Below are 18,350 nucleotides of genomic sequence, written 5' to 3' on the forward strand. Positions count from 1 at the left end.
AAAGTCTCTGTGAGACTGAAGCTCTACTGGTTTGTACTTATAGCAAAGGAGGTGAAAGTACTTAAGCAGTTGGGAATTTAAACTTTACAACAGCAATAAATCGAAAAATGACCCTTGATAAAGTCTCTTTCTATTCTTAGTGTAGTCTTCTTGTGTGTAAAGTTATATTGAAATCAGACCAAAACTGTAGGAGGAGTAGCATTTTGAAAGAATTTCTCAGAAATATCTATATTTAGTAACCACGGCAACACCGTTCATTGAAATCAAAAACCGATAAATAGAATTATGTACCTTAGTGTATTCTACTTGTGTGCCAAGTTTTATTGAAATCAGACCAAAACTGTAGGAATAATGGCATTTTGAAAGAATTCGAAATTTCTATTTTTAGTAACCACAGCAACAACGTTCATCGAAATCAAAAACCGATACGCAGAATTATGTCCCTTAGTGTAGTCTACTTGTGTGCCAAGTTATATTGAAATCAGACCAAAACTGTAGGAGGAGTAGCATTTTGAAAGAATTTCAAAGAAATTTCTATTTTTTAGTAACCACGGCAACACTGTTCATTGAAATCAAAAACCGATATATAGAATTATGTATCGTAATTTAGTCTACTTTTTTGCCAAGTTATATTGAAATCAGACCAAAACTGTAGGAGGAGTAGCATTATGAAAGAAATTTCACAGAAATATCCATTTTTAGTAACCACGGCAACACCGTTTATTAAATCAAAAACCGATATACAGAATTATGTATCTTAGTGTAGTCTACTTGTGTGCCAAGTTATATTGAAATCAGACCAAAACTGTAGGAGGAGTAGCATTTTGAAAAATTGTTTACGGACAGACGAACAGACGCCGAGCATTACTTTCGCTTAAGCTCTTCTGGTCTCTGACCAGTAGAGCTAAAAACCAGATCCTTTTTATAACTTTTTGATCGACAAAATATAAAACAAAAGATGTAAAACCAGATTGCAGCATAGCACATTTCAGACTGTTTGCTCAAAATTACCAATAGAACTAAGACCTTAAGCACTGACCAGACACAATCTAACAGAGAACAGACCCATGTTTCGATTTTCTACACTCCCTCGCTAAGGAATATGCAGATCAAAGAATTTTATTCATTTTTGATCGATACTTCCGTTTGTTTTTTTCTCATTCTATATAAAAAAATTCTGTTCTACATAAAATTGAAATTTTTCTGCAGGTTTAAAACTTTCTTTTTGGAATATGTGTATGAATTAAACCTTATATTTAAGGAAATAATAAAAAAAAACTTAACCTTTTAATGAAAACAAGAGCAAAATTGAATGTCTACTTTAAGAATGGAGGCGTACAAGGCCATGTCTATCCCCTGCTCTGCGAAAAGACATATCTCAATTCTAAAAGTTAATGAAAGCTATACTTATTAAAATTATATGGTTTATATCATATTTTACACATTTAATTCTGTACTTCATTGTTTTGATATTTTATTATTAACTTATTTTTTTACTCACGTTTTTAAAATATGTGAAAACAAAAAGAAAAAGCTTTACATATGATTCGAACTCTCTCCATGGCGCAGGGTTTGCACAAGACCGACCGTGTTTACCACTACGCTACGTCGTACGAAGTATATGCGTTATCTTTGTCTTTGAGTGTGATTTAAATGAACGGGTTTGTTGAAGCGTACATTTTTTTGCAGAAAAATTCGATTTTCAAATAGAATGGGCTCAGATTTCGTTTTTTAGACAATGAAATAGATTTCACATTTTAACATATCATTGAAGCGAAGTAAACCCATTTTCAACTAAATATGCTTCACTGTCAACTTTGAAATAACAAATGTGAAATGACAAGTCGTTTTGTAAAATAAAACAATAAAAATTTTTGAAGATGACGTTACGGAGAACATGAATTTAGAAAAATATAACTTTTCCGTGAAATTTGAAATTTTGAAAATTCAGAACATATTTTCTCAGAGTGGGGGATTGTTTCAAGTTTTAAATGTGTTTGGACTTTACTATCAGCAAAATTAATAATCGTTCAAAATGGGATTCCTAGCACAATCAGAATTTCAGGGAAAACAAACATGTCATGGGGAAAAATCAATTATGGGGGGGGTAACGATTGTAAACTTTGTTCTCGTCAAAAGAGTACATTGGTGAATGGGATGTTTAAAGACATTAACGTTCTACATTCATATTTGTTGAACCGTGATGCTATTTAGAATGAGAACGATGCAGTGGATGATATTATTTATTTTCTATCAGTAATTTAACTAACAGGAGCAATTTATGCATGTATATTTTGAACAATTTTTCTTTATATGAAAAATACATGTATTATGTATATTCGAACACTTGTACTTCAACTTTTAGCATCATCGTCGGATACTCACGGCTCATAACGTCTAAACTCACTAATCGTGGACCGCTGAAATATCGCCGTAAAATATGCTAATGTGTTTTTTTTTATAGACAACCAGTCAGAAGGTTGGAATTCTTCAATTTTCTGAAAATACGTTATTTTTTTCCATTGATTAGAAATATGTTGACGCACGTGCGAAGTTTAATTTAGAACGACTAAAGGCAATTCAATATATTCACTGACGTTAAAACAAGTCAGATTTTACATTCTGAATATATAGAGAGTACCTCTTTCAAATCTGCAAAATGCACAGGTGAACGGACTTATTAGCAATCGGAGTGTTACCTACGGAAAAAAATTGAGCAACAGCCAATCAAATGATACACACAAACTAGTTACATACGACGATTTTTCGGCGAGTTTGTCCACTGATAATGAGTTAAGAGTAAGATCACACGTGTGGGTATCCGACGATGGGTGATAATTTGACAGTATGTACAGCTCAACGCACTTTTTAAATTCACATGGTTTTTGCATAAATTAAGGTCACATAGCTATAATGTAAAATTGTGTAATATGACAACAAAATATATTTTAAAAACGATTTATAACTTAATTTTGATCATATTCCATTACTTTAAACATAATTCACATATAATAATTGGTAGGATTTTTATATACTCTTGGATGATATAAAATGAGAGTTTCCAAATGTTTCATGGTTTTTCGTCAAATGCAACCATCTTTGTATCCGTTCATTTTAAAGCATACTTTTGCCTTGCCTTAATACAGAAACAGTGCAGTTCATGTATCCTCTGTACTTTCTATACATTAATATGACACTAAAGTGCAAGATGGAAGAAGTATTTCTCATCTGCTCGACTGGTTTCCATGGTAGAACTGCACACTTTTAACATCATACAATTTATGGATCAATTCCTTTTTAGAACATTGACATTTAAAACTTTAGATAATGATTTGAGAGAATATGTACCTTAAACATAAAATATTTAATAATATAAAGATTATGTCTCGTACTGAAACTCGATAATTTTAAGGGGGATGTACAAGCCATATTGGATCTAGTCTGGTGTAAAATAAGAAATACCAAGAATGCGCTTAATACTCCACTAAACTAGCCCAAAGTTACTCAAAGTGCTAATGCACTAATTACCTACTGTTAGAGACCAAAATTAGTAAATAATTAAGTTTAATGTGTTTTAATTAGGAGGAATTTAATCATGTTAGAACTGCGCAGCTACAGCATTCACGAGATGAAAAATGCATTGAAAATGGTGTTAGTTTGATTCATTGATAATATGGCTACAACCATTTGTTTCGCTTTTTTCTTGTCATTATCCATAATTCTTGAAAATTTGATTTTTCATATGGTAGTCTTCCTGAGGCCATGTGTTTATTTCGTCCGCCATTACTCTGTCATACAGAGTTCGAATAACATTGATTTTAGAATAAATGCGACCATAATAACATCAAGACAAGAAATTGCTAAGTAATAATCATTATGGTATATTATTTACTACTGTTATTTGTTGCATCGCATCGTCTGAATAATGAAAATACGCGATTTTAACCCCACTCCAGCAAATCGGGAAAAACTGTTCTGTTTACAGCTCGAATTTCCTTGTTAATATTATTCCACTGAGCACGTGCTTGGCATGTGCATATATCTGCAGTGGATAGAATGCGTTTATTACCATGATTATATTTAATTTTTCATGGAACAAGTCTTGATAATTTGTTGATTTCTTTAAAACTCAAGAAAAAAGATAAAAAATGTCCTAAACATATGTGTTTACGTCGGGTCTTTTTTCTGTGGCGATAGAAGTTATTTTCAAATGGGGTACTGCAAGGAGGATGCTTAGCATTTAATTTGAAAAAGTTAAACAATATGCAGTGCATGAAAAACAAATTGTAATTACATGTCTTACATTCGAAAAGTTGGTACATATGTCTATTTTGTTCAGCAGTTAGACAGAAAAATAGGCAGTTATAAGATTTCCTTCAGGCACCTCACATAAAGCTAGATTGTTTGCAATGACCCACACATTGTATGGAGTAATGTTTGGACATAAAAAAGCATCATGTCTCATTATGTTGACAACGTTGTAAGCTCTCGCCCATTGAACAGACGAAGCTGTTTCTTTGAAATTTAGAAGCAAGAACAATGCTTGCAAAGAAAGGTCCATTGCATATGCTATGTCTATCATCGCACAAAACAGTGAGAGGATATAGCCCCCCCCCCCCCCCCAAATGGCCCGACTCAATTTTTTTTTTACATCCCATTACACGATATTTTTTTTCTTCCATCAACAAATATGTTTAGATTTTAAGGAATTTTTTTCTCACCTATAAATATCGACCCAATAATTTTTCCCTGAGTTTGGAGGACCAGCAAACGTCATTTTAAAGATGGTATAAAATATTTAATTATGTTGATTTTTTTTCTTTACTCTGTAAAATTGTAATTTTGACAAAATGGGCAATTAGAAAAAAAAGTTTTTTTATTCATTAAATCTTCTAACCCACGCTGAATGATGGAGGTCTTTGATAGCATATTGCTTAATTAAAAACACATCCCTTTTCAAACTTGCTTTCACCGGGCAACATAACAAGTATTATATTAACCATCTGCCTTCCTTCACTAAAACGATCTATCCAACCATTGATTGAATTTATAGGAAGTCATTTGTCTTGATATATTGTGAACAAATTCTTATACGCTACTTCAAAGGCATTTTTAAGATATACCATAAATATTTTAGTCGTTTGTTGAACGAGTTCCACTGAGACAACCATTTTTCGTCACAAGTTCCTGTATAATGACGTCATTTTCACATTGTGAGCAAAACTTTATTCAGCATATGCTATTTAAAGAACTTGTGTTTGGTTGTGTGTGCACCAAATTTGTTTCTAATCTGAATTTTTTTTTATAGATACACATGTATCGAGATAGTTCGCGAACTTTTTGATCACCCCTCCTACTAGTAGGTACTAACACAAGGTCATTCATATCGATTTTATGTGTTTAATTTCTTTGTGATTCAATGGTGATAATTAAACTTTTGATAGATAATATAAGTTATCTGTGACTTACAAACTCTTTATTTTTAACTTTGATGGTGCTCATTTTTCCTTACCTGGAATCAAAGAGTTTAAGATTTTTTTTATATCAATACGTACACTATTTAACAACTGTACAATAATGATATTAAATAATAAATAACTTCAAGAAACACTATAACACATTTCCTCTTTTAAAAGTGTTCATATTATTTGAAATATTTTGCAACTGTAATTCTCTTCTACATTTTAAAGATTGTTATGTCCCTCCATATTAAGAAGAGGTCTGGAAAACAAAATTCTGTACTAAAAATAGACCACGTGCTGCTATCCATGAACTACTGTCATGAATCTTTACACTCTTTTTGAAGACAACGATACATTTTTTTTGAACTTGAAATTATCATTTAAAAGTGCAAAATTTAGACATTTTCTCAACAAATGGTTGTAGAGAGAACATTAATGCACAGTTTGCGTATTTTTTTGGATTTTTTTAGGCTTTGCTGAATTCTGTGGCTGCGCAGTTATAAGGAGCATATCAAAAGCATTTTTCTGCAAAAGTATAGATTATATATGCACAACATGCATTCAGTTATGTATTTTAGTCATTAGAAGAAATGTTTACATTTCGTTCTCACTACACTAAAGGTGGCCGTACATCCCCCTTAAGTTTTATTGCAAAAAAAATGTGACTTTATTTCGTTCGAAAATCCATGCGAGTTAAAAGTGCGTTAAGCTGTAGAATCAACGGCAATACCGTGCGCGACGTTGTTGTAGGCTAAACGGTGTCCGCTACAGTCTTGAGTAAAAACGAACATTGGGTTCGCGACATGTAAATAATACAACCAGAGCTGACTTCAGGCGAACGCAGTGACCCAGTGCGTACCCAAATTCTAAAATATCTGACTCTTAGCGAAAGCGAAGCAGACCCTAGTTTAGCACGTCTATGAAGTTGAGTCTGGTCAGTACTGTAGGAAACATGGAAAAAATTACCGTAGATTTCATCCGATTCCTCCGATTCATCTGATGATGTTGAGTCTGAAATTTGAAGATACATGTAACACGTAAATTATATGTTGTTTAAAGTCTCATTCGATAAAAGAGACATGCAATGTTTAAAGAAAATTTGAAATATTTTGGTCATATGGCTTGCATGTGACAGGAATGAAAACACTTACACACTCACAACATAGAGTTCTCTACATAAAATCATACAAAAAAAAACTTTATGCTTACAATTTCGGTTAGACAAACAGAAGATATGTAAATGTTTGCATGTATTTAAATAGGGTCGATGTAAAAAAAAATGTTCAAGGTTGATTGATTGATTGATTGTATACTGTTTAACGTCCCTCTCCAGAACATTTCACTGATATGGAGACGTCACCATTGCCGGTGAAGGGCTGCAAATTTAGGCCTATGCTCGGCACTCAGGGCCTTTGAGCAGGGAGGGATCTTTATCGTGCCACACCTGCTGTGACACGGGGCCTCGGTTTATACGGTCTCATCCGAAGGACCGCCCCATTTAGTCGCCTTTTATGACAAGCAAGGGGGTACTGAGGACCTATTCTAACCCGGGTCCCCACGGGGCTGTTCAAGGTTGAAGAGAAATAGAAAAAAACAAACAAAACACTAACTATTCCGTAATTCTAACGATATACTAACCAGTTGAGGGCTTTTTATCTCTTTTCATCTCTCTTATCTCTGACAAAATCTGAAAAAGAGGTGAAATTAAGTAAAGCCAATAAAGGCCGAGATTTTTAAACGCACCTTTTTTTCAGGTAAGGTAAGGGACGTGCATGATACCCAGAGACATTGGTGGTCGTTTAGATCGTGCGAAGCGCTTATCACTTCACACAAAACAACACAGGAGGTCCACGAGCATTATCTGTACAGCTTGTTTGGCCTATATTTCATCATGAAATTATTAGATCTCAACATTGAAAATAGAAAATATCAACAGTAATTAATGATGATTGTTAAATTGCATAATTTGAGCCTAATATCAAATAAGAAGAAATCTCACCGGCCAACTTTTGTAAAGAAGTCTACAGTAGGTACCTTACATAGTATGTCACAGTTGTAATGAGTTGAGTTCATTTAAAAAAATATTACGTACAGTACAATTGTAGTAGTGTAAGATACATGGTTAGTGGGTTAACCCTTAAACTCAATTGGTAGAGCACTGGACTGGAATGCCAGAGGTCCCGGGTTCAATCCTCAGCAGAGGCAATAAATTGTCTCCGTTACATTTCGCGCCAACGTTGGGACCCTGGTGTTCTCTGGCGGGTGAGAGTGATTTCCCCTAGAACTTCGCCCCACAAGTGTTGACACTCCAAAAGAGATGATATCTCATTATCTGGAGGGGGACAATGTAAATGTGTAAAATACATGACATCCTACTTGCTTGGGCTAGTGGGTTAATCCTTTAGCTCAATTTGTAAATCACTGGATTGGAAAGCTAGAGGTTCCAGTTTCAATCCCAGGAAGAGGCAATAAACTGTCTGTGTTACACAATTTCAAAGGTAATATATTAATCCTTGCATGTCTCTTAAATCTTTAACAACTTTTTTATAATTATCGGAAATATAGGGGCAATTAGAGCTTCGATCACGACCAATAGTAACAGTTACTTCCAGTCTGTATAAAAAGTCTTATAGTCCTATTTCAGAAAAAAATGTGTTCTGTTGTGAAAATTTGCGAACGCAATGGTATCGTAAAGTTCTGCATTTTGAGTACATTATATTATGATAAACCAACTTAAAACGAAACATAAATGTATTGCTTTTGCTCTAATCTTTACTATCCATTACATGCAAAAAATGTTACAAGCTTATTTTTCTTCTCTTTTTTATCGTAAAATTTTCGCCGCCCCTCTTCATGAAAAGGAATAATATACACAAGCTTTATTTATTTAACTGAGTCATTATGAGACGAACTTGATTTTTTAATGACATATTTGTAATACAGACAATTATAATAGATTATAGTCAAGCTGAAATGGTTGGCATTGAAATTGCGTCCTTATTGCGCTGGTACATTTAATATATGCGGTTTACATCAGAAGACTGAGAGTTAATTTTATGTTGGCTTCGAGTTTCAAACAGGGTGAAAGAGTTATACACAGGGACAGGTAGCTAAATGTCAATCAATTTCAAATACCCAGTGATGGACCTTAATTTACTTGACTGACAAGAGAATACAGACCAGATAAGTCTGAGGGCGGGCTAGGGGTTCTGATGCTAGGACAGGGCTCTATTGTTTTTATAGTGTAAATGCATTAATATTTTGAAAATCTTCACCTCTGCTACTAGCTGGGTATTAAGAAGATGAACTACCTACATGGCTATGAAAAACAAGGGTCCTTCTCCATGTTTTGTGGATTTCAAAGTCCCTGGGTCAGCAGTACCAAAAAGAGGGGCTGTGAGGATTTATGAATTGAAAATGAATAAATGCTTTGAAATCTGATTATACATGATAAGCAAGGGTGCCTTTCCAAAAACTATGAAATTTGTTGTCCAATTGTCAGGAGGTCCTGAGGAGGGGTATTATTGATTTTCCTGATTATAACTACTTGTTTGTTCCCTACTCTGCAAATGGGTATAAAGGAACCTAACTAAGCATACTAAGTATAATAATATGATGAGTAATGATGCCTTCTAAGAAATGAGAATATCATTGCCTTTTGGTTTAAACCTCTAACCAAATTTAATTGTAGGAAAGTTGTCACATAATGTTTTGGATGATCTTAAAGGCCAGTGGGCCTCTTGTTCAGCTCTACTTGTCAACGACCAAAGGGTTCTCAAATTATAAACCGGGCAAAATATTGATGAAAAGAAAGAATAAGAAAATCGATAAAAACAAAAGGATTTTCATCGTAATTTGAACCACTGACACAGGGTAATACATGTAAAAAGAAATACCTTTGAGGTATGGTCATGGATTTCTTTAATGGTCTGTTTTTGCCGTTTTATCTTCCTCTGGAGCAACTGACAAAATAATTTTTTAATGCAGTAATATACCTTTTGATTTCTTTATCTATTTGAATATGAGTACATTATATATACATTAAATATGAGCATACTGCATAATTTGGTGAAAACATGTACAGTACTTGTAAGTACATTCAAAACGTTATAATACAAAAATATATTTATAGGAACCTACCGTAAACTTGTCTTCATCTGTCACTTCGAGTTTTCTTCATAATATACAAATAAGAGAAATTCTATGTTACTTTATGCGATCTGTTTATAAAAATAATTTACCAAATGGAAGTATAGAGACACTATCGTAATTTACAATTTGTTTTTAATTTGATCATCATAAAAAAAAATAAGTTTAAAAAAGTACCCCGATGCTCTTATAGCAGCTTGGCCTTCTGCATCACGTGTTTTCTTTAATTGTAAATCGAAGTTTGTGTCATATAGGAAAACTGAAAAGAAACAGAAGTTTGATTACCTGTACTTCAAAATAACAATAATGTAGAATTACTATAGATATAATCGGCAGAAAAATGTCCTGAAACAAAGATATATCTTTCAAGGTACCTATTTTCACAAAAGAAATTATTTTTTAATAAATCGATATTATTTTATATATGTGAAAACTCTTTGTCAGAGTAGAACATTAGCCAAGAACACATCGCATCTTTAGCAAATTCAGTCCACGTTTTGATCAAATCAGACTCACATTTTTTTTTTACCAAGAAAGAGCATCTTTTGGCTCTAAAGCTTATCGTGCAATTCTATTATTTTTTAAAAATTTAAACTAACCCCTCACAAACATGGGACTTTGGTCAAGTTCATCATCGTCATCATCGTCATAAAAATAATCATCATAATCTGAATCGGTATCGGAAACGTCATCTCTACAATCTTTACAGACTGACCATAAGAAATGAAAAGGGCACCAAAAAATGAAATGGACCAAACAAACGGATAAAGCTACAAGTTGGAAGTGAACTGGGAAAATGCTCTTCACACTGTATTCTTCCAGAAAATCTGTTTGCAGTTGCGACCAATAAAACTTGCTTTTTTCATGAACCTTCTCAAATGTGTGGCTAAAATGAAAAAAAGTGATATTGTTAAGGTCATCGAATGTTCATCTGCTGTGATGTAAAGCATCAGTAAATGTAGGAGACTCTTAAATGTGAAATACTTCATGCCTGTCTAACAAAAATATAAGGTTTATTTACATGATTATTAGAAAATCAGGAATTTTGATGATTTCTGAATGGTCTAGACGGTCTTTCCTGAGATGTACCTTAGAGTGAGTTCACCTCAAAGAAAGAATCGGGAGGTTTATTCGGGTTTTCCTTCTTGACCAGTCATAGATTTCTGTATAGTATTTTCAACTCATCAAATTGTCTGTTCTAAAACATGTGTCGTTGTGAATATAAAGACAGCAGACGCCAATATGAGGATATTTAAATACTTATTAGTAAATGGTTGAGTATTGTTTAATAATATTATTTTTTTTTCTTTTTCAAGTACTTGTTAACCTGTTTAAATATAAATTTAACGTGTTGTTACACTATGCATTACTGTATATAATGAGTGTTTATGTTTGATGTAGACAGTAACTAAAGTTTCTCAAGTGTTTTAAAATTCCTGATCATTTAATAAAAGGGCTATTGACTTTTGAATTCGGACTACTCGTGACTATACGGACTTGGTCAGTTATTGGTTAACCTCGGCCTTCGGCCTCGGTCTACCAATTCCTGACCATGGCCAGGTCCGTTTGGTTACGGGTTGACATCATCAATTGTCAATAATTGTATGTTTGTTTTTAATAATGTATGCAGTGTTTTTGAGAAGGATTTTCATGATAATATGAATTTACCCCGGATACGCTAGAGTAAGATTTCTCCGGGAAAGAGGAATGGGTGTGATTCTGCACTTGAGCAGAGCAGACTTTCCACTGGAATTTATATCCTACTCTAGAGTCAACCCCCTATATCAAATATGTTTTATTGCAGTGTATAAAATAAATCTTTTTTTCATGGCATTATTAGGTCTTGCGGTTATTACAGTATACATAAAGTTTTTTTTCTTTCAGAACATTAGGTCAGACTATGAATTAGCATTATTGTATTTGTTACAGATTTTTCTTTTTTTAGAATTGATATGCATTTTAGAATCTTTAATTAGTAACACAAGTCTATCTTATATCCTTGATCGTGAGATCAAGTAAGAGACAAGAAGAGATCATGGAATAAATGAGAAAAAATACTGAATAATAGATAGATAGATATTACATGTATATGTGCATTGCAGATTGTGGAATTTACAAAATACAACAAAAACATTTATTCTCAAATTATTATTCTTATCGTTGCGTCACTATCCCTCATGTTGGTCACAGAACCAATTTTTTACAAAGGTTTAAATAATTTATTTAGCGTTAATTAAATTATTTCAATTGTTATTAGCAATGTGAAAGATAAATAATCGAACACTATAAACAATAAACAGAAGTAAAAAGAAAAGCATTCTTTTATAACTGTAGAAAAATATTGGTGTTTTAATGCGAGATCACGCAGTTATGTTTACACATTACGTAAAGTACGGAGAATGAGGGGGAGGGGGGGGGTAGACTGACCGCTCCATATGTTTTTAGCATTTGGCTGTCATTTAGATATGGATCTTTTTATATAAAGATCGTTTGCCCCCACCCCCTTCTTCATCCCACTATTTTTCGTTGTAGCATGGTCAAACTCTTGCGCATAAGAATATACTAAAAAATAAGAGGAAGATTCATGCATACAATTTGTTTATAATACTATATACAATAATAAAAGTCTTACATCTATCATATTCAAGGGACAACTCCCCAAATAAAATCCAAAACCCATTCCGGATAATTCTTTCAACTTCGGTAAAGTTCAAATCAGAGTTGTCCGTAAAAAGAATGGCGTAGTAAGACACGCTGTAGCAACCACTTACCACCGTCATAATTGTCAAGAAAGCAAATGTGTCCATGAACTGAAGAAAAAAAACACGGTACAGATTAAATACTATAACGAAAACAAGAGGCCCAAGGGCCTTATAGGTCACCTGAGCATTATGCAACAACTTTCCAGTGATTGAACTTGATACACGTTTTAAGCCAGATGCCATGGCATTCACAATTTTGAAAGAGGCACCATTGATCATCATAACTATACACTTAGCAGTTGCTTAGTTTGGTTACTTAATACCCATAGGCAGGGTAGAGGAACAAAAAATGCATTTCAACACATGAACCCTGACCCTTAGGCCTAGATCCACACATTGCACAATTCTTGAAAAGGCATCCCTGCTTTTCAAAAATATTTGATTAATACCAAGGAACAGATTCCAAACAATTCATTCATTTTCAGTATATAAGTACAGCCCCCCTCCCTCTATGGTACCCCTGACCCTGGGGCCTTGAAATTCACAATTACGGAAGATTAGGAACCTTGCTCATCATAACTATATAGGCAGTTCATCTGCTTAATACCCAGGAGCAGGGAAGAAAATTTTCAAAGATTTAATGTATTTTCACTATACAATCAATAGAGCCCCGCCCTAACACCAGAAAACCTGACCCTGGGGCCATACACAATTTTGGAAGAGGCACTCTTGCTCATCATAACTATGTACTTAGTTTATTTAATACGTAGGAGCAGAGAAAAAAAATTTCAAAGAATTCATGTTTTTTCACTAGAAAATAATCAACAGAGCCCCGCCCTAACACCAGAACCCCTGACCCTGGGGCCATAAAATTCACAATTTTAGTAGAGGCTCTCTTGCTCATCATCACTATGCACCTAGTTAGTTTATTTAAAACCTAGGAGCAGAGAAAAAGATTTTCAAAGAATTCATGTATTTTCACTATATATTCAAAATAGAGCCCCGCCCTAACACCATAACCCCTGACCCTGGGGCCATAAAATTCACAATTTTAGTAGAGGCACCCTTGCTTATCATAACTATGCACTTAGTTTATTTAATACCTAGGAGCAGAGAAGAAGATCTTCAAAGAATTCATGCATTTTCACTATATAATCAATAAAGCCCCGCCCTAACATCAGAACCCCTGACCCTGGGGCCATAAAATTCACAATTTTGGTAGAGGTACTCTTGCTCATCATAACTATGTACTTAGTTGGTTTATTTCATACCCAGGAGCAGAGAAAAAGATTTTCAAAGAAATAATGCATTTTCACTATATACTTATTTAGCCCCGCCCTAACACCAGAACCCCTAACCCCAGGGCCATAAATTTCAAAATTTTGGTAGAGGCACCCTTGCTGATTACAATCATTCCAACAGTTTGCCTGCTTGATGTCCAGGAGTAAAGAAGAAGATTTTTTAAGATTGCATTAATTTTTTATTGGTTTTGGCCCCACCCCTCAGGCCCCAGGGGGGCAGGGATCACGAAATTCACAATTTTTTGTTCCCCTTCACCCATAGATGCTTTATGCCAAATTTGGTTGAAATTGGTGCAGCGGTTTCAGAGAAGAAGCTGAAAATGTTCAAATGTTAACACACGACGCACGACACACAATACCTAGGAGCAGACAAATTTTTTTCACTACCAGTCCCTTTCAATATCCATTTTTTAAGCTTACAATACTACATTTCCTTCCCATTACTTTACTTTAGTATAAAGTGGGGGGGCCAACCTGCCTTTCAATGTACATTTTCAATAGTAAAAGTATCGTTGGCAAAAAAAGTGGGGGGGGGGGGGGGCCGCCCCCCCCCCCTGGCCCCCCCTGTTGCTACGTCCCTGGTCAAGTACTACTTTTTGAAATGAACTTTCGTAACACCCCTTATTTAAAATGTAACAATAAATATACCTTGACGATATATATTTAAACTAATGAGAATGAGAAAAAAAAACCCACATACAAGACGATACAAACTTGACTTTACTTATCTCTTTGATGGTGATGTATATAACTTTAGTTGCTTTTAGTTACTTAAGTTTGGACATGTTAATTTATTGTGCTTTTGATTCACTGTCATTTTTTGCACTTTACATAAATGACCATTTTTATTCTTTTAAGAAGAGTTCTTATTTGATTATGGTTGGAAAGGTATAAAAAAGAAAATAATCCGCAAAGTTGATTTCTCTTGATATTCTTAGACTCTACTTCGCTGTATTTTGTTTTGTTAATAACCAACTGCAAAGTTACAAGATAGAAAGTCAGTGTAATTAATTGTGTATTTGTCAGAGCAATAAATTGTGGATCTGTCAGTGTAATTAATTGTGTATTTGTTAGTAAAAATAATTGTGTATTTGTCAGTGTTATTAATTGTGTATCTGTCAGTGTAATTAACTGTGTACGAGGGGTGATCAAAAAGTTCGCGAACTAAATGAATAACTTCCATAAAAGAAACAATATTTGGTTTCAATGTTGATTATATTTTAAATTAATCCTCTCCGATTTTAATGCACCTCAACCACCGTTCTGCGCATGCGCGAATCACGTGATAGTTGCGGTCACGTGACCCCCTCTGTAGCGTTCTGTCACAAAAGTTGAAAGATTTTTCTGAGTTTTATATTTCTTTCTATGTGAGTTAATTTTTATAACAAGAACAGTTCGTTTGTCAGAAATGGTCAAATCTCGGCAAGAGAATGGATGGATAAGAATATCCTTTCCAAAAATAAGCATGCCGACCATTAAAACACAAATCTTCTGTCTCGGGAGAGACCTTTATTCAAGGATGATAGAGAATGGGTGCCTCCTTTTTATCATATCTAATATGTTTAAAATCTATAGTAAACGATATCTTAGGTATTTAATAATTATATTATTGTTCAAATATTCAACTATTTTTCAAATTGTAAATTGGAGGTCTTTGATTGCAAATTAATAAATTAATTAATAACACATATCTTTTCAAAGTTGCTTTCACTGGGCAAGATGACAAGTATCATTTTTAACCATCTGTCTTCCTTCACTAAAACGATTAATCCAATCATTAATTGAATTTATAGGAACTCGTTTATCTTAATAAACTATGTACAAATTATTATGTGATACTGCAGAGGGATTTCTAAGATATACAATAAATTGTACAGTGATTTGTTGAACGAGTTCGACTGAGACAACCATTTTTCGTTACAAGTGACCTACATAGTGACGTCATATTCACATTATGACGTCACAAACAAGGAGAAAAACTTTATTCAGTATATGCTATTTATAGACCTTGTGTTTGGCTACGTGTGTACCGAATTTCATTCTAATCTGAATTGTGGTTTTGTAGATATAGAGATAGTTCGCGAACTTTTGATCACCCCTCGTATTTGTGGTATACCATTTTCTTAATCATCACAAGCTTGGCTCCAATTATTTCCGATATCATCAGCATGTTAAGAGATCTGATACACATCAGGATAAATGTCAAAACAAAAAATGTCTTTGATGCGGTACGAAATACTTCCCCTTCGCCAAGTTTAAGCAGCATTCCGCCAAGATATGCTCCCATTGACATCCAGTCCAATCGATTCCACCAGTCATTCACATATTCCTTAAATCTTTTTCGTCGTAATGAGATAGCAATCTGCAAAATATATACTTACATGTTTGTCTCTATTGCTGTTTAAGATTTATCTGATAAATTGCTATGGACAGTTAACAGATGTATTTGCTAAATGTATGTGAAGGTAAAAAGCATACATTGATTAATTGATTATATACTGCTTAACCTCCCTCTCGAGAAATTTTAAATCATATGCACTCCTACTAATGTGTTCGGAACCTTTAATTTTTCTGTGTTCTGCAAATTATAAAACCCGATGAATTCAGAGTAGCTCTGACAGTGGCTCTGGCGAGAGTTAGCCAGACTTCAACGAGATAGGGTAAATCATTCACGGAAATGTGGCCAGGAAATGACTAGCACTTGGAGACACGGTAAACAGAAAAGCTATTATGTTGCGATATAGTTCTCACAACCCTATAATATCATTCTGTAGATATGTACTTAATCGATCTCTCTTGAATTCAATCAAGTTTAAATTATAAGAATTCTCTATGATACAATTTTCTGCTGTCCAGAATTAAATTTTCTTTTTTGACAAATATTACATGGGAACCGGGACTATATTTTTTGGGCGTCAGATTAACTTTAACTGACAAATCAGATGAATGAGAATTGCATTATGGGTTACTATACGTATACTACAGGAATTTTACGCTTGATAAATTTTTTTTTTGTACTATCGGTGAATACAATTGTCAGGTGGATTCCCTGGCCAACACACTTGATCGCTAGTATAGTTATGTATTCACCAATAGAAAATTTGATTTAACAATGAAATGGAAACATAAAGAATCACTGTATAGTTAGTACAGTATGCCAGGGACATCAACGATAGTGGAAGACATTAAATAATTTATGCAAATTATTTCATGTTTCCCCCTATCGTTGATGCCTTGGCATACTATATTAACTAGACAGTGATTCTTTAAAAAAAAAATCCAAAAAGCATGTAAAAAAGATAAATAATGTGCAGTTTATATTTAAACAAATTAATATTTAGTTTACGGGAAATTGAAAAAGTTTGTGAAACCAATTCCATTTTTAAAAACAATCCGCTCATTAGGTGGAGACGGAAATTCCATCATGTTTGAAAAGACAGAAAGGAAGATGGACAGTAATTGAAATCAATAAATTTAATTTTTGGTCTTTTTTCAATGAAATTGATCGCGAATGTGAAATGTTATAGATGTTTATCTACAAATGCCAACAAAATTTTGTGGTCATTATTTGTTTGAGGTTCATCATGTTCATATTAGAGAGTACTTAAAATTATTTTACCTGTTTTGATTCGTCAAGGAAAAAACTTGCCATCCATCCAATCAAAAACCAATCACATGTTGTGATTCCGTCGGTAAAACCAAATAGTAACATGTAGGTAAATGCTGTTAAAACAGTCAACCAGCCAAACTGTTATGGAAGATATTATACAGACAAATTAACATTTGCTGCTAAAAATATTTACAAATGATTGTGTAATTGTAAGTCAACTGTAATCATATCCAAGAAAATTGCACATGGTTTAGATTAAAAAATAAATCAAAAGGGGGAAAATAGCGAATACTGATACTTCTCGTGTATCATTTTACAGTCTAACTAAAAGAAACTTACGTGCAATTGTGTATTATTCATATGCACATTTTGAATATTCATATTAATGTCTTAAGTCATTTAGGCAAATTAAAGCTAAAATTTTCAATTGTATTTCAACGATGATAAAATTCAGTTTCTTTGACAATCATTAGAAATGATTTCTTTTTTTTTTATTTTTTTTTTGCTTACGCTTTTAAAATGGTTTTTAGCAACATTCATACTTTCAAAATGGAAGTTCAATTAATTTAGACAACCATATTGGAGTATTTAAGTTGTTTAAGCTGTACAGATTATGAACAGTGGGGCCCTGGAAACAGATCTAGAATAGTTGGAAAAGGTGCATGAGCCCTGTATTAAATCAGGTAAACATAGCAATCCGATGTCAAAATGATTAATGTACATGAGGTGGAGGACCACATTATTCTGAAACCGAAAGGGGGTGCAAGCAAACACTGTTTTCCGAGTAAGATAAGGAGATTACTCTTTGTAAAATATTTTAAAAGCAATTTTACATTATTTAATACATTGAAAATTAAACTATTTAAAAATACATACAGCATTAAGTAGAACCTTCATAGCAGGGATTTTGTATTGTCTGTATAACCTGGAAATTAAAAGTCGTAATTAAATTTAATATTTCCATAATTTCTGATTATTATAATTAAGACCTTGAAATTTTAAAGCTGGAAAGCTGTACCAGATAGTAATCATGACAAAAGGCAAAAATCATTTTTAAAAAATGACATATAGTATGCTTTGTAAACGGAGAACGCAATCATAGGATAAAAAAAATTAAAGCGCTGAT

At 33.5% G+C, this 18,350-nt stretch overlaps 2 protein-coding genes across 2 annotated transcripts in view; both read right to left on the reverse strand.

Annotated features, from left to right (window-relative positions):
* Positions 1-6,251: 6,251 nt before the first annotated feature.
* Positions 6,252-10,401, reverse strand: LOC134255616 (uncharacterized; the record flags this gene model as incomplete). Its single annotated transcript, XM_062738141.1, has 6 exons — positions 10,211-10,401; positions 9,789-9,870; positions 9,603-9,636; positions 9,359-9,424; positions 7,101-7,149; positions 6,252-6,473 (listed from the first exon to the last, which is right to left on the reverse strand). Coding segments are annotated over exons 1-6 (466 nt in total), but the record flags the coding sequence as incomplete, so codon positions are not given.
* Positions 10,402-15,323: 4,922 nt separating this feature from the next.
* The window catches only part of LOC134255618 (uncharacterized), a 59,520-nt gene continuing 56,493 nt past the window's right edge, over positions 15,324-18,350 (reverse strand). The window contains exons 28-30 of the mRNA XM_062738142.1: positions 18,101-18,149; positions 17,234-17,362; positions 15,324-15,976 (exon numbers count right to left, since the gene is read on the reverse strand). Coding sequence (XP_062594126.1) covers positions 15,707-15,976; positions 17,234-17,362; positions 18,101-18,149 — 448 coding nt within the window. The 3' untranslated portion in view covers positions 15,324-15,706. The remainder of the gene's footprint in view (positions 15,977-17,233; positions 17,363-18,100; positions 18,150-18,350) is intronic.

Source organism: Saccostrea cucullata, unplaced genomic scaffold (assembly GCF_032062105.1).
Source record: "Saccostrea cucullata isolate Sc308-1 unplaced genomic scaffold, CSIRO_AGI_Scuc_v1 ctg972, whole genome shotgun sequence".
NCBI lineage: Eukaryota > Metazoa > Mollusca > Bivalvia > Ostreida > Ostreidae > Saccostrea > Saccostrea cuccullata.